This window comes from Prenolepis imparis, unplaced genomic scaffold, assembly GCF_030444845.1.
Source record: "Prenolepis imparis isolate NDT839.2.m4 unplaced genomic scaffold, iyPreImpa1.0 SCAF_2, whole genome shotgun sequence".
Classification (NCBI taxonomy): Eukaryota; Metazoa; Arthropoda; class Insecta; order Hymenoptera; family Formicidae; genus Prenolepis; species Prenolepis imparis.
Window position 1 is genome coordinate 2,829,220 of NW_028141160.1, and position 25,688 is coordinate 2,854,907.

The window sequence follows — 25,688 nt, forward strand, 5'->3', positions numbered from 1 at the left end:
AAGCAGTGGTATCAACGCAGAGTACTTGAATTCTTAGCCCTCTTTTCAGCGCATTGACTGCTTCTATTTCGACTTGAGGCAACTGATGCGTTTAATGCGTTTATGCAGTGTATTGTAATTCGGAACACACACACACAACAAGTCCTTCATCATGGAACAATTACACGAGTTTCCAGTTTTAATAGAAGAAACTAATGAAGTATTAACTTTATTTTTAAACGAAGAGGATATAGAGAAACCAAATCAAGGTTATATCAATATATTATATTTTGATTTATTTAATGTATAGGTTATGTGTTAGTTGTTATTTTACTTTAATAACTGGGTCTAGTACATTTCCCCGACAATCATTTGTCCGACGATTTACTTGACCGACACCATTTGGTCGACAATACATTTGACCGACAACATCACTTAATCGACAATTAACATGGCCGACAAGTATACATAACCGACACGGTTATTTGACCTACAGTTCACATAACCGACAAGTACACTTAACCGACACGGTCACTTGTTCGACAAATTACTTCACCGCCAAAAAACTAAACACATAGGTCTGGGTGGAACCTCGCTTCGCGTGAAAAGTTGCAAACCCATGTGGAACCTCGCTTCGCGTGGAAAAGTGTATGCGTGGACACAGTGGGTTCCGCCCCCCTGCGGGGGGCTCCACTACCAAAAAACTAGACACGTAGGTCTAGGTGGAACCTCGCCCCGCGTGGAAAGTTGCAAACCCATGTGGAACCGTATATGGATACGATAATAAGGAGCCAGGGGCTCCGCCGGGCGGGGGAGGGGCGGAGCCCCTCCCCCTGCACCCCCACCCCACTCAAAAACTAACCCAACCCAACCCATGTCCGCAGTACTGCATAGAAGTTCCAATATATGGCCTCGCTTTGCATGGAAAGTTGCAAACCCATGTGGAACCTCGCTTCGCGTGGAAAAGTGTATGCGTGGACACAGTGGGTTCCGCCCCCTTGCGGGGGGCTACACTACCAAAAAACTAGACACATAGGTTCGGGTTGAACCTCGCTTCGCGTGGAAAGTTGCAAACCCATGTGAACTTTGCTTTGTCTTGCAAAGTACATGCGTGAACACAGTGGGTTTCGCCCCCCCCCTACAGGGGGCCATCACTTCCGAAAGATATAACCTAACCTAACCGAAACTTACTTCTGATTTAAAATTGAAATTTCATAGAATTGTAGAAACATGGACCTTGTTTTGCACTAAAGTATTTTTTATTCCTTCATCTCTAGGAATTGGATTAAATTAAGTTAGTTTTGTTAGGGTAGGTGTGAACGGGGAGAGGGATTCCGCTCACACCCATCCTACGGATTTTCGCAATTTTCAGTATTTTTGCTTATAACTATGGAATCATTCAAAATTCACATGTACGACCTTGACACAATTATAGACCTCGTTTCGAGCCATAAGCACGAGGGATATGAGGTAAACTTAGCTTCGCGGGAAAAGTCGAAATCCCATGTAAAACAAAACAACAATAGACCTCGTGAACTGTGGGTCAAATAACAGCGTCGGTCAAATATACTTGTCGGTCATGTGAACTGTAGGTCAAATAACTATGTCGGTTAAATATACTTGTCTGTCATGTGAATTGTAGGTCAAATAACCGTGTCGGTTAAGTGTACTTGTCGGCCATGTTAATTGTCGATTAAGTGATATTGTCGGTCAAATGTATTGTCGACCAAATGGTGTCGGTCAAGTAAGTTGTCGGTCAAATGATTGTCGGATAAATAAATGCGACCCATCCTTAAAGCCCTTTTATTCTGACCGCGAACTACTTCCACATTTGTTGACCGATTTTCACTAAATTTTTATCAAAATGTTACAAATTTTTCATGGATAACTACTATGTTTTTTTTTATTCTCTGATATTTTTTTTCGCGCTGCGTTTTACATAAATTTAAATATTCATATTAAACATTTTTTTCTTATTTTGTTTTATTTTAATTTCCACACAATTTTATATTTTTTAGCTCTTTAACATTAATTTGGTTTATATATAAATATTTTTATAACATTAATTTGGTTTATATCTATATATAATTTTTAATTATTTTTTTTTAACAAATCTCCTGCTCTTCGAACTTGAGATATCGCTGTATTCGCTGATTTAGCAACATGTCTGGTCGTGGAAAAGGTGGCAAAGTAAAGGGAAAGGCGAAGTCTCGCTCCAACAGAGCGGGATTACAGTTTCCCGTTGGTCGTATTCATCGTTTGTTGAGGAAAGGAAATTACGCTGAACGCGTTGGTGCCGGTGCTCCGGTTTACCTGGCTGCAGTAATGGAATATCTTGCCGCTGAAGTATTGGAGTTGGCTGGAAACGCCGCCCGTGATAACAAGAAGACGAGAATCATCCCTCGTCATTTGCAACTTGCCATCCGCAATGACGAGGAGCTGAACAAATTGTTATCCGGTGTAACCATCGCTCAAGGTGGCGTACTGCCTAACATCCAAGCTGTGCTGCTGCCTAAGAAAACTGAGAAAAAAGCATAATCGTAATCCGATATCCATCATCCAAACGAAACGCTTTGAAGAAATTTGGACGTTACGTTAACTACGATGGCACGTACTAAGCAGACTGCTCGCAAATCGACAGGAGGAAAGGCTCCTCGCAAACAACTCGCCACTAAAGCAGCAAGGAAAAGCGCTCCGGCTACTGGCGGCGTGAAGAAGCCTCATCGTTATAGGCCCGGTACCGTGGCCCTTCGTGAGATCCGTCGTTATCAGAAGAGTACGGAATTGCTTATCCGTAAATTACTATTCCAGCGACTCGTTCGTGAGATCGCACAAGACTTTAAGACTGATCTGCGTTTCCAAAGTTCTGCCGTAATGGCTCTTCAGGAGGCTAGCGAAGCATATCTCGTAGGATTGTTTGAAGATACCAACTTATGCGCTATTCATGCTAAACGAGTCACTATCATGCCTAAGGATATTCAATTGGCACGTCGCATTCGTGGCGAGCGAACTTAAGCGAAGCAAATTAAGTAGGTATACTATGCCAATTCTAACTCAGGTCCTCCGAGGGGAGTGCGGGGCGCGGGGGGTTCTCCGGGGCGAGGGGTATGACGTCACGCGGGGCGGGGGTATCTCGATGGTGCGGGGGCTGACGTCACGCGGGTGGAGGGGATGTTTCGATAAAGCAGGGGGAGTTTTATTATATGAGTGTAATATTTGTAGATGGATATCTTTATGACTTTTTTTTTTTTATGAGGGATCCTAGACATTTTCCCAAAAAGGTATAGAACAACTCCGATCGACAATTTTGTACCCTCATTAGTATAATTTTATTACGGAAGCGTCGATGTCCGGCTGCTCGAACTTGTCAACAGAGCGTTCTAGAATCCATAAAACTATGTTTTTTCATTTTATGGACATTTTATCATTAGGAAAGAAATGAAGATTTTAGGGCCAACGCTGCGACGAACATGTTGAAACGTGATTAGGTGCAAAAGCGTTGACGTTCGGCAGCTTTGTACCCTCGCGGAAAATCTCCCATAAAAACGAGAGCGAAACATTTTTTCTTAATATTTTTTAAGGAAGAATGCAACGTATCGGCGCCAACGTTCGGCTGCATGTGTCCTTACTCCTCTATCCATAAAACCAATATCTCGGGAAACTATCTTTTGAGATACGCCAAATGTTAGAAAAGGAGACAGAATTAGGTGAAATATATATAAGGAGGATGAGAGCGCGTCAAACCATAGTACGATTTGAAAGCGCATAGATGCAGCGGTGAAAAAAGTTTAGTGGCTACTTTCTTGTATTAGAAGTGTTAGTGGTATAATAGTGAATAAAAGAAATAATGGAAAACATCGAGCAGAACGAACGCGATCTGTTGGAGCGGTCCCACCAAGTCACCACCTTGGGTGAATATTTTGCATGGGCGCTGCGCTGCGAGGAATTTATCAATTTGCTCGAAGAAAACAGCCGTAACAAGCGTCCACGACTCTCGATTGGAAATAGACAATCTTTGCTGGCTAGAATCGCGCGACTCGAGGGTGCAAAAATTCGATTGCAGAAACAATTTATATCCAGTGGTGGTAATTATAGTGGTGACAATAACGTGGGAAAACTCGTTTGGCGAGAGATTGATACGGCGTTCGAGAGCCGCATCTTGACCGGTGCGGTAATAAACAATAATTACATCGAACCTCGTCAATTTCTCGAAGATGCCAAAGACATTGTGATCGAACACGTGCAGAAAGTGATGCAAAAACACATTAATGTAAAAGTGAACACCGTGTTTAATGGCGAGTTTGTGTCCGGTGATAAACGCGCCAACAAAAGTGTCAATACAAAAAACTATGAACTCTTTCGCACGTCCGATTTACACGAGTGGTACGAGCGCCGCGTTATCGAGCCCACGCTAGCATCGCTAGAAGAGTTTCAAGAACGCGATAGTGGTTGGGCGTTGTCACAAATAATGAACTTGACTATAAATATAAACAAGTATAATTCAATGCGCGCGGGGTGTTATCTAAACTTACCGCGAGAAATTGTGACAAAGAGAGCGATGGTGAACGTGCAGTCTAAAGACAATGCGTGTTTCGCGTGGTCAGTGGTGGCCGCTCTGTACCCCGCCGAAAGAAATGTGACACGGGAATCTTCATATCCGCACTATACGATGGTGCTGAATCTCCAAGACATTAAGTTTCCAGTGACCATAAATCAAATTAAAAAGTTTGAACTAGCAAATAATATCTCTATCAATATATATAGTATTGAGAATGACATCGTCCCGATTCGTCTTTCGGAGCAAAAGAAAGACAAGCATGTCAACTTGCTGTATGTGCAAGATAGCAACAGCGTTGGACATTTCGCGTGGATCAAGAATCTATCCCGCCTTGTGAACACGCAATTGAGCAAAAATGGTCACAAGAAATATATCTGCGATCGGTGTGTATATTTATTGCAAATTATATATTAAAATATAATTGTAAATAAAATTGTAATTTTTTTTTTTTTCTTTCATAGATGCTTGCACTATTTCGGATCGGAGAACAAGTTGCAGTCACATACAGTAGACTGCGGAAAGATAAACGACTGCGCTATCCGGTTACCAAGCGATAAAGACAAGTGGTTATCGTTTGACAACTACAACAGAAAGGAGCGACTTCCGTTTGTAGTGTACGCCGACTTGGAATGCGTTTTGGCAAAGACCGAAGAAGCGACAAATTATCAACATCAACATCACAAGGTATTCAGCATCGCTTATTATATGCATTGTTCGTACGACAACTCGTTATCCGCGTATAATTCTCGCCGTAGCGTTGATTGCGTTTCATGGTTCGCTGAAGAACTTAAAAATTTAGCGTTACGTATAAAGACTGTTTTAACGACAAATGTTCCCATGGTAAATTTAACATTAGACGAGTGGAAAAAATTTCACAGCGCAACGCATTGTCATATATGCGAAAAACCATTCGTACAAGACGATACACGCGTACGCGATCATTGCCATCTGACTAGACGATACAGAGGTCCCGCGCACTCAAATTGCAATCTAAATTATAAAGAAACTTTTTGTATTCCAATAGGTTTCCATAATCTATCCGGTTACGACGCGCATTTCATTATCGAGGATATAGCTACAGCGTTCGAAGGGGAAATCGAATTACTTCCGATAACGAAAGAAAAATATATTTCATTTACAAAGACTGTTAAATTGACACAAGACAATTCGAAAAATCATATAAAATTACGTTTTATCGATTCATATAAATTTCTCGCTGCAAATCTTGATAAATTAGCATCTTTTTTGAATAAAGAAAAACTAAAAATTTTACAATCGGAATTTCAAAATTTACCGACAGAAAATTTCAATCTATTAACACGGAAGGGTGTCTTTCCATACGAATATATAGATTGTATCGACAAATTGCAAGATACATGTTTACCGCCGCGCGAATCATTTTACAGTTCTTTGACCCGTAGCACAATATCCGAGAGCGATTACGCGCACGCCGAGAACGTCTGGAACCGATTCTCCCTTAGAACGCTAGGCGAATATAGTGATCTATATTTAAAAATTGATGTTATGTTATTAGCAGATATTTTTGAAAACTTTCGCGACACTTGCATCGCGAGTTATGGACTCGACCCTGCATATTATTATACTCTTCCCGGGTATACATGGGATGCCATGTTAAAATACACAAATATAACATTCGAATTGCTTACAGACATTGATATGGTCATGTTTATCGAACGGGGAATACGCGGTGGTTTAAGTCAATGTTCCAATAGATACACCCATGCTAATAACAAGTACATGCAATCGTATGATCCGTCGAAACCATCATCATATTTAATGTATTTAGATGTAAATAATTTGTATGGATGGGCAATGTGCCAACCGTTGCCTTACGCCGATTTTCGATGGGTCGATGACATATCTAATTTTGATATATCATCTATCACGCTCGATTCGCCTATAGGCTATATCCTCGAAGTAGATTTAGAATATCCACAATGTCTTCACGACGCGCACACTGACCTACCGTTTTGCCCGACACGCGATAAACCACCCGGTAAGCGGGAAGATAAGCTGCTCGCGACATTATACGATAAAAAGCGTTACGTGATACACTACCGTAACCTGCAGCAATGTACGCATCACGGCCTTCAAGTTACAAAAATACATCGCATATTACAATTCACTCAATCCACATGACTTCGCGGTTACATTGAACTTAATACGCAATTTAGAACGCAAGCAAAAAATGATTTCGAAAAAAATTTATACAAATTGATGAATAATGCGGTATTTGGCAAAACGATGGAAAATGTGCGTAATCGTGTCGATGTAAAATTATTGACTAAGTGGGACGGACGATACGGAGCAGAGGCGATGATTGCTAAACCAAATTTCCATAGCAGGAGCGTCTTTTCGGAAAATTTAATTGCTGTAGAATTACGTAAACTAGAAGTAAAATTTAACAAACCAATCTATGTTGGTATGTGTATACTCGACATATCGAAAGTGTGTCTGTATGAATTTCACTACGAGTACATGTCACCGCTCTATCGTGACAGATGTCGGGTAATGTACACCGATACAAATAGTTTAATACAGTGCTGGGATTTACTTGCCATTTACGGCGAGATTTCGAGACGCACGCCTCTTGTCCCGCACTCCTCGCTCGCGCCATAGCAACGCAGCGCCGGCCGCTCGTAACTAAGGAGCGCGGCATATGGTCTCAGGAACATACGTATCAAACGTAATAGCACAATTAGCATTCTAATAGCAAAAGTTATTATTAAAATTTTCTATTCAATCTTTTATTTTGTATTAATAATACAAATAGTTATTATTCTATTATTAATTACGTATATGTGTTCTGTAATAATTTAAAATATTTGTGTTTTATTTAAAGCTCTTAACGCGCTGTTACATATAAATTTACGTTTACGTAAACGTAAAACGTAAAATCATGTTACTTATTTTCGCAATATATATTTTGAAATATGAATATAAATATGAATATAATAAAATACATTTCGATTAATCGAAGACACGTCTGCTGCATAATTATATGTATATAAAAACTATATATTAAAAATTATAAAATTTATATATAAAAAACTATAATTATAATATAATTAGGAGACAATAGGTTTATAGGTTTCCACATCACCCATGAGGTACTATTGTTAATGGGTTTTTTTAAAAGTGGTTTCCCCAGTAGGCCTATTCCACTAAAGAGGACAACAACAAATAATGATTCGTGTGGAAAGAAAAATTTTATAAAAGTTGATAAAAAAGTGATATAAAGTTAAAAACAGAATAAATATTAATTCGATTTTCTAAGCCGTTTACATAAATTTACAAGAGACGCAATATCGACGGGAATATTAGAAGAAGAAGTTCGCATCAGCGAAGCTAAAAATGCATCGCTCAAAGAAGAACGTTTATCAGTTTTTGTATATTTTAATTTTGAAAAAGAACATTCGCACAAATATGTGGACCCAAACATTGAAAAGATTCGAAGTCCGAAATTTATTAATCTTGGATAACTTGATGCATCTAAAATTTTAAAAAAGTCTATTCCTTTTTCCGGCCGCGTTTTAAGAGATAAATCACTTTGCAAATCGCAAAGTTCTGCTTGAAGCTCTAAATTTTGTTCTTCAATTTGAACTGTCAGAGGATTTTCAAAAAGAATAAGATCTTTTTTAAGCGTTTCAAAATCACTGAAACCATGTATTAAGTAATTAAGTTATTAAGTTATTCTTCTCTTGATAGTTATATTTTGCATATTTATTAAAATGTTTGTTTCTGTAATTCCTCTCGATCACAAAAACATGAGAAGATTGATAATCACATTAAAAACAAACTATTCCATTATAAATAAATGCGAAAAAGTTATTCTCCCATTCCTTATCATAATGTTGTACATAGCTCTGTTTATCAGCCATTCTTCACGTTTAATGAAGAGATTAATGCGGAAGAAAGTCAAATATGTACAGGAAACATTAAGAAATCTCTCTGTATGATAAAACGAGACGTTTCACAAGAAAATGTTTAGTTGGTTATATGCGCCACCCGTTATTGCGCGATCGTTGATTGTTTTACGTTTACGTCTTCTTTTGTTTCTTATCCTAACGGTCGTTAAACGTCTCGTGCAGTGTCTCGTGTAAAGTGTCTTGTGCAAAGTGTCTCGTGTAAAGTGTCGTTTTAAATTTTAAAATACAGAGAGATTTGTTCATTTTCTGTGCATATTTGATTTTCATCCGCATTAATCTCTTCATCAAACGTGAAGGATGGCTGATGAACAGAGGTACGCACAACATTATGATAAAGTGTGGGAAGATAGTTTCTTTGCATATATTTTTAATAAAACGATTTGTCTTCTGTGCGGTTATAAACCATCTCTTGTTAAAAAATATAATATTGAGATACATTACGAAAAAAAACATTTGAAAGAGTATTCAAAATATGTAGGTCAAGAAAAGTTTAATTTAATAGAAGGATTAAAATTAGTATATCAAGAAAGTTGTAATCCAATTTTTGAAATCAATAATAATGTTACATCGTCTTCAAAAGTAGTTACTGCTTCATATGCCATATCGCGCCTTATTGCAAAACATTCTAAGCCGTTTACTGAAGGTGAATTTATAAAAAAATGCCTTATCGAAGCCGTAAAATCATTCGGAAATTCGTTAACTGTTTCAGACGCTTCTAGTATTCCATTAAGTAAAAAAACAGTAGCATCGAGAATTACTGACATCGCTTCTTCCATAGAAGAAAAATTAAAATATTTATTAGCAACGTGCTCGTATTTTTCATTGTGTCTGGACGAAAGCACCGATAATCGACATGTGAGCCAGTTGAGTATTTTTGCTCGAATCGTACAAAACGATTTTTCATGTGTCGAGGAGCTTTTAGATTTCGTACCATTACATGACACAACAACCGGTTTAGACATTTTTAAAGCCGTTGAACAAACACTTCAAAAATTAAATACCGATTTTTCCAAATGTTCGGCTATCGTTACTGATGGCGCAAAAGCGATGACTGGTTCAAAAACGGGATTCTTCGGCCAAATAAAGCAGCGAGATTTAAAGTTCCCTCTTATTCATTGTATAATACATCAAGAAGCATTATGTGGAAAAGCAGTTAAACTGTGCACCGCAATGAAAATTGTCGCAAAAATTATTAATGCAATTAAAGGCGGTAACAAATCTCTTAATCATAGAAAATTCCAATCTTTTCTGGAAGAACACGACGCAATTTATAAAGATATACCTTTATATTGCGAAGTTAGGTGGCTCAGTGCCGGAAAATGTTTAGAAAAATTTTTTGCGGTAAGAAAAGAAATTTTCCTTTTCTTGCAAGAAATGTCTCTTGCAAAATGTGATGATTTTAAGTCCTTCTTTGAAGATTTAGATTTTCTTTCCGAACTTGCCTTTATTACTAATTTAACTTCTCATTTAAATCACTTAAATCTGAAGCTGCAAAAGGCAAATCAAACCATTTCTCAATTAGTAAGTCATATTGACTCATTCCGCAGGAAATTAGTGTTACTAAAAAATCATTTAGAAAGCAATATATTTCATTTTTACCCATCTTGCCAGATTCTTTTTACAGAACATGGCAAAGATTTTGATTTTAAGAAACATCTTCACGTAATTGATTCGTTAATAGCTCAGTTTGACACGCGTTTCAGTGACTTTGAAACGCTTAGAAAAGATCTTATTCTTTTTGAAAATCCTCTGACGGTTCAAATTGAAGAACAAAATTTAGAGCTTCACTCAAACTCATTGTCCAGCGACTGTTTTGTATCTTGACTGTATTCTAAAATAGTATTTTGTGATTTAAATTATTCTCGGGCTACAGTCCGTTGCTCACAATTATATAATGTCTTATAATTGCGAAAAGACACCTCGTTACTATTTTTGTATTTTGCTGTTCTTATTTGCGCAGATTTATACGTTTTTTATTATGTAAATTATTGATTTTAATGTGACTCTTGTTATTTTGGTATTGAAGAAGACTGAGTACAGTCGAAACGTTTACAAAGATTTTTTAATAATACAAATTCATAATAATAAACAATAACAACCTAAAATTTAAATGCTCGTTTAGTTGGTCTAAATATTTCACTCCTCAAATAATTTGTTAATTTATACGAGCCTATTATTATTTAATCTTATATATTTTTATATGTTGTACACATTATATATTTTTTAATTTTTGAGTAATTAATAAATACAGTTTGTATGAATTAAATTGTATTATCCTTATGTATCCAAGAGTTGTGCGAATTGTCAAATCCCAGCCATTTCACGTAAACCTCGTCACCCCTTCTGCGCAGTACTTTCTCCACAAGATACACATCCGGATAATTCGCGCTATGCAACTCATACTCGTAAAACGCTCCAGCGATAGATGTTTTGCGATAGTCCTCGAGTAGATAGCTTACGGGATTAGTACGCTGCACTTTAACAATCTTAAAAACCTGCGTCGTCCAATTTGGCGTGTAACCCTTCTCGAAAAGTTTCTTGTACTTGCTAACGCGTACCGAGTCACCTACTTTGAATTTCGCCGGAGCGGCAATCTTTATGTTACTATATACTGTTTTTAAAAGTTTATCAGCGATCGCGGGGATGATGTCGGCGGGTCGCATGCCGATTGTTCGGTGCTTGCGCGCGTTGTAATCCAATACAAGCCGCGGCAACGCGTCGATCCACTTGTAAGTTCCATTCAGCATAAACATCTTCCACATGTCGTTCTTCAGCGTACGATTGAATCGCTCGACGACCGATGCCTTCATTACCGAATATGTAGAATAATGATTGATTAACATCAATGTTATGTTTCCGTATAAGCCGTTGCACGTCGGCGTTGTAAAATTCCTTCCCCATATCAGTTTGCATGTTTTTCGGGCATCTCTTGCTATCTCGAATTATCTCGGCGATAGCGTCAGCCGTCTCGCTTCCATCTTTACTCATGAGTGGTATGGCCCACGCGTACTTGCTCAACACATCGATGACGGTGAGTATGTAGTGATAACCTTTGTTGAAACGAGAATACGCATCTCGACGATGTCGGCTTGCCACAGATCATCATATCCTCGCACTATGACATGTCTTCGGGGAAAATTTTTTCTCGCCGGCGCGTGCAGTTCGTTCACCAACTGCCGTCTCTCCAAACTATGTTGTTTCATCGCTTCGTCGGTTTTTCTCGATCGCCGTTTGTCGCTGCTTGTTTTAACGCTCATTTCCGTTCTTGACCCGTTCTTGAGCCGTTCGTAGCCGTTCCTGACCCGTTCCTGAGCCGTTCCTGACCCGTTCCTGACCTGTTCCAGACCCGTTCCTGACTCGTTTCTGAGCCGTTCCTGACCCGTTCTTGAGCCGTTCTTGAGCCGTTCTTGCGTTGTTTACTTCCGATCTTGCGTTGTTTACTTCCGTTCTTGACCCATTCGAAAATCGTTCTTGATTCGTTCGCAGCCTTGTTCACAGTCGTTTCTAACCCGTTCGTAGCCTCTCCTGACCCGTTTGCAGCCGTTACTGACCCGTTCGCAGCCCTGCTTGAGTTGTTTGTAGCCTTGTATGTAGTCTTTAATGACTTGTTCGTAGCCTCGTTCGCAACCCTGCTTGAGTTGTTCGTACCCTCGTTCGCAGCTGTTGCTAGGCCGTTCACTATCACTACCACTCATTGTAGTTAGATAGCAGTTCGATAATCCTTCGTAGCCGTTCGATAATTGTTCGTAGCCGTTCGATAATTGTTCGTAGCCGTTCGATAACCGTTCGATAGCCGCTCCTAACCCGTTCACTGCTGCTCATTCAGGTTGATAGCCGTTTTTGAGTTAGCGTTAGCCGCGCGTTGAAGTTCGTTTATCACAATCTGTATTGCCCGCACATCCTTCTCGAACGAAGTCAGCTTCTCATCTGATTCTTTCTATTGATTCATCAATCTTTTAACGCAGGATTCCACGTACAGTTTGCATCAGTGTCAGCTTCAGGTTGCGCTACACGACGAATCTTGCGCGATCTTGCATCATAGTCTGTAGCGACACGACACAGAGCGTTTCCGCGCACCACTTTTCACCAATCTATCCCAATGATCGCTTGTGCCGGTTGCATCATTTCTTGGTTCGAATAATCCAAATTTGTTGATAGGCATTTTTTTTCCGATACGAGTGACGCTGATCGACTGATTAGATTTGTCGAGACACCATTCAATTTATAATAATGCCTGCTTCGCGAAGTTCCTCGATGATCGACAGGATCTCATTGTCGTGAGCGTTGTGGCCAGCTCGGCGCGAAGCGTCCAGCAATCGTACCCGATCCACTAGCTCGTTGGGGTCATCCCAGTGTATATAATCGATTTTATTGTCGGTTAGTGCCATCGCGTGAGGCATGAATACTCCCTTTCCAGATTTTTTCTTTTCAATCGATATCAATGGTGCGATTATATGTTTGTACTTGTATCCCCTGTTGCTTCGTAATTGGCCTTGTGTGTCATAATTGCGTTTATGCGCGTTCGTCGCCAATAATATGCTCTTGTATTTATGCATATCATCCTCCGTGTAAATGTCATCATCGGGAATTCTCTTGAAGATCAATTCGTATAATCCTGGTGTACCAATGTACCTCACTTTGTCTATAATTATAGTCATATTTGTCAATGTCGAATCGTTTGTTACCGAGACGCATTTCATCCTTGTCGAAATAGACACCGTACACGTGATCGATTTTCCTTTCTTTGTCGCCACCGAGGAGAGTGCTCATGTACTCTTGTCCCAGTGGTCCCAAGTGCTTTCGCAACATTTCTTGACCTTCCAGCGTTTGTAATGTGTTTCGAACAAACGATGTTTCGAGCGTGCTGCCCGAGGTTTCGAAAACATTTTCGTTTGCGAGTGTTTCGGGTATCATAGGTTGTACGATTCTCGTTGTCGCGAACGGTGTAGAGGTTATCATCGGTTCATCCAGTAAAGCATTCGATGTACGCGGTGTCGATGAGCGATTTGGGTTTGACCGTTTCCTCTTTTTCGGTGTCGCATCATCCTTCTCTTCTTCCTCCTCCTCCTCCTCCTCCTCCTTGTACCGCTTGATGGGTAAGATTTTAATCTTTGCGGTACTTTCCGGCTCGTTTTTCACCACGATCGAGTTGTCGACAATCTTTTGTAGCGGCTCAATAATAGGTCTAAAATGGGTCTTGACCGCGATATCGTCATCGATCTTACCGGTCTTCAAAGCGCGATGTTTCTTGCGGATTGATTCACTCGTTTTCGCAATCTCCTTCGCTATATTTTCACGTTCGCGAATATTATCGTTCTCAGCCATGTCGGTAGAGTGTCGAACGCTCGTGTTTCACCTCTCTCGACAGAACATCGGCAACGACTAATTGTTTTGCGGTATCGCGAACACGTTAAATCCGTTTCTGTATCGGCCGTTCGTAAGCGAGCTATCCTTATCTATCACTAGAAATCCATACTTTTGCTGCCAACAAGTACGACATAATTCACTGAAATCCTCATATGACATGTCGGTATTCACGTGATCGTTGTACACATGTTTCAAGTTGGTACCGTCCTGTTTAAACAAGATTAGCAGGTTTGCGTTGTCGCGTATAAGATGTTTCGGTATTCTTGCGTATGTCTGACAGAGATAGAAGCAGTCGACGTTCGAGTGACGTCCCATTGAAAAGTACTCTTATCGTATTTTGTTTGTCGCACGCCACGTCATCGAAAACAAAAATCGAGTTTGGACATGCTTCGCTCGGTGGAATGACGTCACTGTTATTGGAGAATGTAAAATAGCCGATTTCATCGATCGACGTCAACAAATTCTCCAGATACCGATATTTTGGCTGTTGCAGCGACTTTGAGTACACGTACACGTTTTCAAAGCGGACGCCGTGCGGGCTTTCGATCAAACTAATCAACACGTTAGTTTTACCGCAATTCGAGGGGCCGCAAACGATCGCGCGTATAGTAGTCGGCAGTATCGTACCGTGTCTACGCATCTCCGCGTTGTCCCCCATCGATCGTAATCTGGCGTCGTAATTCGTCACGCGTATCGCGAAAGGTTGTCGCACGAAATTCATGTTCACACTCCTGACTGGATCGAACGTCTGCCTATTTATAGCTGCGCGGAACCGCGAATTGCTCAGTAACGAAAAAATGTTTGTCTTGCTATCAAGTCCTTACGATATTTGTAATTTGAGCGCCGAACAGCTACAATTTGTGTCGAAAACAGTTTTATTGCGAATGTGCGGCAATTACGTCCACTGCGTGTGGGACAAGCTTCCGGAACATATAAAGGCGGATTTGGAGGTTCAAACTTATCGCCGCTGTTTCGAACATTACAATCGACCGTGGCAGCGAACGCACATTGACGGTCCAGCGCCGATGATAAAAGATTGCAGCGAATGTCAACGAAAATAGGTAGAGGCCTATTAAATCAGGCGATAAACGCACTTCCAATCGAATTCCATATCCCCGACTATCAGTTTTGCGGTTTGGGCACGCGACTACAAAAGCGATTAGCCAGAGGCGATCGAGGTATCAACCCATTGGACACGGCGTGCCGTGAACATGATATAGCGTACTCTCGAAGCAACGATCTCATCGAGAGACACGCGGCAGATAGGATACTCGCCAAAGAAGCGCAAACTCGCATCGTTGCGAGAGATTCGACTCTCGGTGAGAGAGCCGCCGCCACAGCTGTCTGGGCAGCGATGAAAGCCAAGGCGGAGTTCGGTATGGGCCTGAAGACGACAAAGACGAAGACGAAGAAAAAGATGGCGAAGAAACGAATACTTCCGGTAGCGAAACGTGGGGGTGTATTACCGATTCTACCAATGTTGGGCGCGCTCGGATCTCTGGTCGGTGGAGCGGTTGGTGTAGCAAAGATGGTGAACGATGGAAAAGCTGCACAACGTCAGTTGCAAGAGATGCTACGTCACAATCGCGCCATGGAAGGTCACGGATTGTATCTCGCTCCATACAAACACGGACGAGGAGTTTCAACGAGAAAAAAGGGGAAAAAAAACGTCAAAGAGACGCTAAAAATGCCGCAGGGTGTAACTACCAACATACAATTGCTACAACTGGCAAAACGTATGCACATTCCGTATTTTAGAGGTGTTTTCATGCGTGATTCATTACCAATCGGTGGTATATATCGAAACGAGAGCGGCATCGTAAATTTGGATAACGCTAAAGGATCGGGTACTCATTGGGTAGCGTATGCAAAGAGGGGGGATCGCGCTATATATTTTGACAGTTTCGGCAATCTTCGACCGCCGAATGAATTGGTGCGATATTTAAATGTGACAAAGATACAATACAATTACACACCTGTTCAAACTTACAATCAAAGGATCTGTGGACAATTGTGCTTACAGTTTCTCCGAGCGGTCGATGCACGTGAATTTAAAGACTAACATTGCGCTATTTAACTCAGTATTCGTTTAACAGTTTTGTCAACATGTCTATGACATTCACACTGACCGGGAAGAGTAGTGTTCTCGCGGTAAACTACTTTCCCGCCGTAGATTTGAGCGACGATGAATACGAGCTAGGTCTAGCGGATTTTGAGACTTATCATACGATATCGAACGTGAATTCCTCGAATAATAAATTTTACTTTGGCAAAGATGACGCGGAAATTACGATTCCCGAGGGATCGTACGAGCTGCAAGCGATACATGAGTTTTTGAAACATGCAATTTTACGAAAACGTCCGCGACACGCTGTTCGTGACGATAAAAAACACGCTGACACCACGCATATTCGGACGAATGAGAACGGTGACTTTGAAGATGGAGAGTATCCGATAGTGCTCCGCGCTAATTATAATACGATGAGGAGCGAGATCAAATGCGCCTACAGAATGAATTTTAGCAAGCCTAACAACATTGGATCGCTGCTAGGATTCTCGAACCGTATACTGCAGCCGCGAAAATGGTACAAGTCGGACATGCCGATTAATATTATCAACGTGAACATTATCCGCGTAGAATGTAATGTGACCGCGGGCGCGTACAGCAACGGCAAACTCGTTCATACGATACATGAATTTTCACCGAGGGTACCACCAGGATATAAGATATCGGAAACACCGGCACACATCATTTACCTGCCGATCATCGTGCGGAGCATTACGGATTTAACGTTACGCGTTGTCGACCAGGACAGGATTGCTCGATTTTCGAGGAGAAGAGATCACCATTAGATTGCACGTACGACGACGACAGCGATAACGTACGTGTGTGGTGTATGAGATGCTCGTGTTGAACGGATCGAAAGACACGAGAGATAACACAATCTTTACGGAGCCAGCGACAAGAACAACAACGTCGACATTCACTAATATCCAATCATCCGGTTGCACTAAGAAAAAGAAACTGAACGCATCAAACGTTGCATTTTTACAATCTTTGGGATTCGCGGTGCGAAACATCTGAACAATGACCGACATCCTCAACATTGGAGACGAGCCAATCTTCGACGATCGCATCGTCAAGATCGAGACTCACACGTACAACCCGTTCGCTAACACAACATTCGGACATAGTGATGAGATAAGAATATCCATACAACAGGATCTGTATACGTTGCCGTATGAAAGTTTCCTATACATCGAGGGAGAACTAAAGATAAATAAACCAGCCGAAGGATCTGCTGTGATACTGGGAAATAATTGTGTCGCATTCATGTTCGATGAGATTCGATACGAACTCGATGGCGTGGAGATTGATCGCAACAGAAACGTGGGAATAACAAGTTTGCTCAAAAACTATGTAACGATATCATCCGATAGAAGCGTGATTATGAGAAACGCCGGCTGGACTGATCCGACTACTGCAAATGGAAACTTTAATTTTTGCGTACCGCTCTACATGTTATTGGGATTTTGCGAGGATTACAGACGAGTAGTGATTAACGCTCGTCATGAGTTAATCTTAATACGATCGCGCAACGACAACAATTGTCTGGTTGGAGATTCGACGCTGGAGCCTGTGATCAACATATTCAAGATACAATGGCGAATGCCACATGTGTTATTGAGCGAGATTAAGAAGCTGTCGATGCTGCGCGCTCTGGAAAGCGGACATTATCTCAGCATGGGTTTTCGCTCGTGGGATCTGTATGAGTATCCGCTATTGCAGCGTACAACCAAGCATTCATGGGCCATTAAGACAGCGACTCAGCTGGAAAAGCCACGATATGTCTAATATCTTCGCTCTGCAGACAGGTCGGAAAAACATCATGTCTGAGGATATGAGTCGATTCGACGATTGCAAGATGACCAATGTGAAACTCTATCTGAACTCGGAATGTTATCCGTACGACGATATGAATCTGGATTTCGATAAAAACAGATGGTCGATTCTGTACGATACGTATGCGCGTATTTCTGCAAGAACTATTATGGATATGAGTATCTCGAGCCGAGTCTCACCGTCTCAATGTTTCTACGTAACGGTCCGTTCGTGATCATCGATTGTTCTCGACAAAACGAATCGGTCAAGAGCGCAACCGTGGATGTGAGATTGGAATTCGAGTGTAAGGAGAATGTGCCGATGAATACCACTGCGTACTGTCTCATCATACACGATCGCGTGATCCAGTACAACCCGTTGACCAACGTTGTGCGCAAAATCACCTAAACGCACCAACAATTTAGAGAGAGGGGGAAGCATAGCAGAATATAAATCAATGTGTTATGAGATGGTTGTCATTCTTCTTTTTTAACTGATACATCGAAGAGAGAGAGATCTCGTCATGTCTGTACCAACGTTTGTGGATCTACAGGGGTTTATCCTCAATAAACAATTCATTGTAAAGGAAGCGGCAATCCTGAGAAGAGGATTTATTATATCACATTATTTTTTCGCATGTCCTGTACCATGGGGTGTGCTCATAAAATCTGAGAGACACCAAGCCTCATGGTTGACTCGAAATCATCATGGATTGCAATGGGTAGATGGAAACGTTCCATATAGCATGGCTCAGCGTTTGATTAGAACAGCTATCGTTGGTGGACCACATGAAGAAGAAGAAGAAGAAGAATCCTTTCTCGTATATGTAAAAGGACTTGAAAAGCGAGAATGGTTAGCCGATATATTGGATGATGCTGGAAACGGTTTCATTATTGAGACCTTGGATGCTGATTACGACGATATCGAGTCTCTAAATAATCTAGATGTTAAAAACACTATGCGATGTGGAAAACATGTTAAGAATTGCGCATTACAAAATGTATTCAAAATATTTAACTGGTGGTCGCAACGCCAGAAAGAATTGCAAGATTTGGAAAAATAAAATATTTAAACATTAATGTGTGTTATCTCTTATTCCCCTTCCCCAATCCTTTCCTCACGAATCGTTTCTAAGAATTCTTTTTATCCGAGCGCCGTTTCCCCTTCTCCTAAATTTCATAGCGCCAATAGTATTCTAGAATCTCCCACCACATTTACCCCACTACTTTTAAAAATAAGCGTCATGTACAACACTCGATTAATTTCTTTATACGATCAATGTTGCGTTAACCGTTCGTGCTGGTGGTTCACTTTTAAAATCTGGAAATATGTACTACGCTGAAAGAAGCAGCGGCTCCGGCAGACATGTGAATAATTACATACCGAATTGTAATGAAACTCCATCGTTTGAGAATAAATGCGACAAGTAAGTTTAACTTTTTCTATTTTTCTATTTTTATGTCTTTATATTTTTACAAATTGTATTATTTTTCAAACTAATTGCATTTTTACAGCATTTCGTTGGAGCCTCGTGCAGTTCGTATACTAGGTAGGCGATATGCATTGACAGCTACGGAATATAAATTCCTCGAAATTGGTATCAAAGTGGATCCACCGAGTTACGTGGAAATCGCAATAGGAGATCATCGAGGAAAGGAACTGATACTATCTCTCGAAGCGTGGAAGGGACTCTACGAGCAACGTCACAATATTCAGAATCTGCTTCGAAACGATTCTAAAGATGCCTACAGTTTTATAAGCGTTGGACCATTAACAGTGCGAGTTCGTACGATTAACGACGCCAAGTTAATAAGTCTTGAATCTTCAAATGTATGCATGATGATGATCGAATCGACGTTACACCGTATGTTCGATCTCGATCCATGCATTGATGTAACTTTTGACCGATTGGTTAAAATTACCAATACAGTCGATATCAAGTTTACGTAATTTTCAAATATCGCGTCCAATGTAACGAATCCTAAAGAAGTATCAAATGTAATACGCGCTAGCGACGCCTTCAACAAGCATCAGCTCATCGATTGCGAGCTGACAGCTTTAGTTTTTAGTTCATAATATGTAAGAAAAAAAAAAAAATTTTAAAGAAGAATAAAGAGTTTTGAAATCTAAATTATGATGTAATTTCTTTGCATGCATTTCCATTCTCCATCTTTCTCCCACCCGTAAGCAATCCCAGCTCTCATACGTAGCTCGTTGCACGGTCCTTGCGGGGGATGACGTCATGCGGGGAAGGGGGAACGTGACGCTAGAGACTGAGAGGCTAGGGACCGAGAGGCTAGGGACCATGAGAGAGGTAGCGCGAGAGAGATAGCGCGAGAGAGATGACGCGAGGCGCAGCGAGGAGTGAGAGAGAGAGAGAAAGAGATGACGCGAGGCGCACGCGAGAGATGATGCAGCGAAGGAGAGCGCGAGGTGTTCGCAAGAGAGAGAATTTTTTTTTTCTATTAATAATAATTTTTATTCATAAAATGTGTGTGTGTGTGTGTGTGTGTGATTAAAAATATAAAAGCATGTAAAATTTAAAAATAGATATAATATAAAAGAATATAAAAGAATACAATAAAATCTAAATATAAATTAATATTAAAGAAAAGATTAATATTAAAGGAAAGAATATTTTTATCGGCTCTCAATATCAAAGATATAAGTATGAAATTGAATGGATAAAAGAAAATATAAAATAAAAATGAAAATATATGAATAAAAAAAAAATTAATATAAAATATAAAATTAAAAAAAAAATGCTAGCGGCAACGGCAGCTGTGAGGTGGTCGGGCGATGGAGGTGGTTACAGTGACTGCAGCGATGACTGGTACCTCACTACCTCAGTAGAGTGAAGGCTGTGTCTTATACTGAAAATAGAAACAGTGAATTTTACTTTTGTTTTTTCAAATTTTTAATTTATTATAAATATAAAACGGATACTTACAATGATTACAAAGTGGACACATGTTCCGCGTGAATATCAGATGCAGCGGAGCGTGACAATCGCTGCACCACTCTTCTATAATCACTTCATAAGAAGTGGTACAATGCACGCGTATGGCACAAATGTTTACAAATAGTTCCGCATTTCGTACTACACAAGCAGTGCATAATTTAATATAATCTTCAGGTATAAAATATGAATATATAGCGCACACCTTCGTTACAACATTTATGTTGCTGATTACAGGCACTCCCAATAATTGTTCAATTATATCCAAGTCCCCGCCGTGCTCGCTATTATAATCGGAGTCTGTTGATTCACTCACTATATCATTTTCTTCTCTATCACTATCTTCCGCAATATCTATAATTTCTATGTCATTATCACTATCTTCCGCAATATCTATAATTTCTATGTCATTATCACTATCCTCAGTCATAATATCTTCATCCATTTCTTTTACTCTGATCTGTGCTATACGAATGCTAAAGACTGTTTGATGCGGAGACAGACTCTCTTCATAAGTTTCAACCCCCATTCCTCTCAAAATTATCGCAATTCTTCCTTAAAAAAAAAAAAAAAAAAAAAATATTAAGAAAAAATGTTTCGCTCTCGTTTACGACCGATTTTCTGCGAGGGTACAAAGCTGCCGAACGTCAACGCTTTTACATTTGCACTTATATAAATATTAAGAAAAAATGTTTTGCTCTCGTTTTTATGGGAGATTTTCCGCGAGGGTACATAGCTGCCGAACGTCAACGCTTTTACATTTGCACTTATATAAATATTAAGAAAAAATGTTTCGCTCTCGTTTTTATGGGAGATTTTCCGCGAGGGTACAAAGCTGCCGAACGTCAACGCTTTTGCACCTAATCACGTTTCAACATGTTCGTCGCAGCGTTGGCCCTAAAATCTTCATTTCTTTCCTAATGATAAAATGTCCATAAAATGAAAAAACATAGTTTTATGGATTCTAGAACGCTCCGTTGACAAGTTCGAGCAGCCGGACATCGGCGCTTCCGTAATAAAATTATACTAATGAGGGTACAAAATTGTCGATCATCGGCGCTTGTTCTATACCTTTTTGGGAAAATGTCTAGGATCCCTCATAAAAAAAAAAAGTCGTAAAGATATCCATCTACAAATATTACACTCATATAATAAAACTCCCCCTCCTTTGTCGAAACATCCCCTCCACCCGCGTGACGTCAGCCCCCGCACCATCGAGATACCCCCGCCCCGCGTGACGTCATACCACTCGCCACGGAGAACCCCCCGCGCCCCGCACTCCCCTCGGAGGACCTGAGTTAGAATTGGCATAGTATACATACTAAATTACAAACAATTAGGACATAACCCTGTCGCAGAAGGAGGAGAAAGCCCTCTATTGCTCCTCCCCATTGACCGCTGCCGCTATCACGGCCAGTAGGGAGAGATCCTGCCCCACCGCGGCCACGAGTTCCACCCTCTCCCCGGCCCACGCCGGACAATCTGCCAGCGTATGCTGGGCCGTATCGCACTCGTGGCCGCAATGATGGCACTTGGTTGTGCACTCCTTCTTAATTCGACCCAGATACTCCCCGAAATACCCGTGTCCGGTGAGTATCTAGGTCATTCGATATGACACTCCCCCTCGTGCCCTGTTCAGCCACTCTATGAAACAGGGCAGGACGGCCGTGAGGGTCCTTTGTCCGGGTAGTCCCGGACTATGGAGGCCGTTCTTCCACCTATCTATCAGGACCCTCCTCTCTTGGACCCTTAATGCCCGCCGGGTACGGTCGGTGACGCGTGTGCGCCGATGAATTTCGGCGTACATACGAGCTAGCAGGTCCAGTGGGGGCACTCCGGAAAGTACCCCCACTGCTATCCGACTCACTGTACGGTAGCCCCTGCAAATGCGGTTCGCCACCCTCTTCTGTACATTGTACATGACATTTTTCAGTTTGCGGGTGGCACTGAACTTTTCCGCCCAGACAGGGGCCCCGTACAGGCCCATTGCATGTACCGTCCCGGCATACAAACGACGAGCCCTCCCGTCAAGTCCCCCCATGTTCGGCAGCAACCGGCATATGGCCATTGCTGCCTTATCTACCTTGGGGGCCAGACGACGGAAGTGCTCGTCGAAGGTCCAACGGCCGTCCAGGTAGAGACCCAGATATTTGATATGTGTCCCCACCTCGACGGGGGCGTTATCCACCATGATTTGTGCTCTCGGCGGCGCCCCGTGTTTCCCATCGTGAAAGAAAACCGCTTCGGTTTTCCGGGGCCCCACTTTGAGCCCAATCCCTCGAATGGAGTGCACAACCCTTGCCGTGGCTGAGTTGGCGTTAGCCACGGCTTCCCCCCAGCTATCTCCCTCGACCAGCACTAGTGTGTCATCGGCATAACACACCATGCTGCAGCCGAGGGGGAAGGCAGTCCTGAGGATGACGTTATATGCAAGGTTCCACAGCAGGGGGCCCAAGACAGACCCCTGTGGAACCCTGCACGTCATCCTTCTCGTCCTTTCCTCAGCCTCACGGTCGACATATACTATGTTCCTCCCCTGGAAGTAGTCCCTGATAACATTGGCCAGGTATGGGGGAACCCTGTGGTAATTAAGGGAATCCCCCACCCTGGGCCAGAGCAGGGTGTTAAACGCGTTGGAAATATCCAACGAGACTGCGAGTAACACCTTGCCCCTTTCCTTCGCGGCCTCCGTCGCCGAGCGGACCCTGAGAATTGCATCTATTGTTGACCGCTCGGCACGGAAACCATATTGGTCCTCACTGATGTTTGGACCCCTTCAGGTGAGGTGATGGACGAGGCGTTCTGCGATTATTCTCTCGAAAATTTTTCCCGCCTCGTCCAATAAACATATCGGCCGGTAGGCTGAGGGTTGGTCTGGTGACTTGCCTTCCTTAGGAAGGAGCACAATCTTTGCCCTCTTCCAACCTGGGAGGAATATACCTTCCCTGAGGCAGCTGTTGAACAGCTGCCTCATTCTCTCCCCGAGGTCTTTATGGGCAAGGGCCCAGATCCTGCCGTGAACGCCATCAGCCCCAGGGGCTTTTCCCCCCTTAATCCTCCTGATGGCGTTCTTTAGCTCTCCTCCCGTGACACCCCATTCGTCCTCCCGCCACTCCTGCTCCCTCCGCGCGAAGGGCTCATCTTCTTGTCCCTCCAGCGTCGGGAACAGGGTGTCAATGATTCTCTGTACGAATTGGGGGTCCATTGTTTCCGTGAGAGGAGACCCGCCTCCTTTAAGCTTATTTAAAATTATTTTATATGGTCTCCTCCACGGATCCTCGTCAAGGAAGGAGAGAAAATCTCCCCATTGATCTGGAGTCCTCATAACGTATCGGGAATCAGGACGAACGTTTGCTTGATTATCAACCTGTCTCCTTGCCTCAGCGAATGAAATATTGTCCAACGCCATTGATCTCACAATGATAGCGTGTCTGGCATAACTAAAACACGACCTGTCCAGTGTAGAATGGTCCCCATGACAATTAACACACTTTCTCTTTGCCGTGCACCGTTCTTCCTTGGAGGTGGTATGGGGTTCACTGCATGTAAGACACCTTGCCTCATTTTCACATGTCCTAGCGATATGACCAATCCGTCCACATTTAAGCATATTTTGACTGTCGAAATATATGGAAGCTCTTGGATCCTTACTTTCCAGATCTTTATATACTCTGGAAGGGAACTGCCTTTAAACTCCACGCAGACTGTATTAGCCTCCTCCCATTTCCCTGATTGTCTATTTCTTTTCTTCAAACGGAAAGCATTCACAACTTTAAGGTCATTCTCTCTCTCAATACACTCCTGTATTTTTTGCATTGACACATCAGCTGGGATCCCTTGGATGACTCCCTTTCTTCTAGTTAAGAAGCCAGGTATGAAACCCTCCATGTTTCTGTCATTTAAGAAACTATTTTTATTTACGTTCAACTTTTATGTGCTGCTATAACTTCTCCAACTACAGATCTTTATAGACTGACGGGACACTTATTATAATGTTGCTCCCCTCTTGATTTTTAATTCTACATCTCTCTTGTTCTAAGTGGAGTATCATGTCTCGGCTAGCTCATCATTTTTTTACTATAGAGCGAAGAAAGAGTTTTGCCGACTATGCATATCTTATTGGGAAAAATAATTTAAAACAGATTAACATTAAAATAATTTATTTCTTAGAAGCATCGTGAAGAATATCATTTACAGCACAAGTTAATAATTCACAATCAATAAGTGATTCGTTGTCAAACATATGACTTTCACGTACTGCCTTTGCGGCATTGCTCGCATTGCAGATATTATTACTTTGTAAAATATTTACAAATTGTTTAAACTTTTCAGTAACACTATGCGTATTTTCACACAGCCAGAAATACATATGATCTATACATTTTTCAAAATTGAATAAATGTAGTAACGTTGATGGTTTCATATACAAAGTATTATTAGATAATGTAATTTTTATAATTTTTGAAGTAGATGTGTTAACCACTTCAAGTGTCAGATTACATATCCATAGCGGAGTTTCAGTTAGCCGCTCAATATTCGCTCGTTTTTGCATTAGCGACTTCCATGTTTCAATAGGCAATATTATTTGATTGCCTCGATTATCACCAATAGCCAATTCCACATAAGATATGACTCCAACACAGAGGGGGAGGCGTCCGCGAAAGACCGCATGAAACTTTGTAGGTGAGGGGTCTGCGGGGAGAGGGGAATCCGCGAAAGACCGCATGAAACTTTTTGGGTAAGGGGTCCGCGGGGAGAGAGGAACGCGAAGGAGAGCGCGAGGCGAACGTGAGAGAGAGATAGTGCGAGATGACGAGGCGATGGAGAGCGCGAGAGCTGATGCAGCGAAGGAGAGCGCGAGGCGCACGCGAGAGAGATGACGCAAGAGCGAGAGAGATAGCGCGAGATGACGAGGCGATGGAGAGCGCGAGAGCTGATGCAGCGAAGGAGAGCGCGAGAGGCGGACGCGAGAGAGACTTTTTTATAATATTT

General features: G+C 41.7%; 2 protein-coding genes and 1 pseudogene across 2 annotated transcripts; all 3 read left to right on the forward strand.

Moving 5' to 3' along the window:
- Positions 1 to 2,101: 2,101 nt before the first annotated feature.
- Positions 2,102 to 2,528, forward strand: LOC145948823 (histone H2A). Its single transcript, XM_083058380.1, has one exon. The coding sequence runs from the start codon at positions 2,143 to 2,145 to the stop codon at positions 2,515 to 2,517; it is 375 nt and encodes a 124-aa protein (XP_082914506.1). The 5' UTR covers positions 2,102 to 2,142; the 3' UTR covers positions 2,518 to 2,528.
- Positions 2,529 to 2,552: 24 nt separating this feature from the next.
- Positions 2,553 to 2,994, forward strand: LOC145932805 (histone H3-like). The gene has a single exon (XM_083032047.1). It carries the CDS (start codon positions 2,584 to 2,586, stop codon positions 2,992 to 2,994), a length of 411 nt encoding a protein of 136 aa, XP_082888173.1. The 5' UTR covers positions 2,553 to 2,583.
- Positions 2,995 to 8,784: 5,790 nt separating this feature from the next.
- On the forward strand, positions 8,785 to 19,813 carry LOC145932806 (uncharacterized; annotated as a pseudogene).
- The last annotated feature ends 5,875 nt before the right edge of the window (positions 19,814 to 25,688 follow it).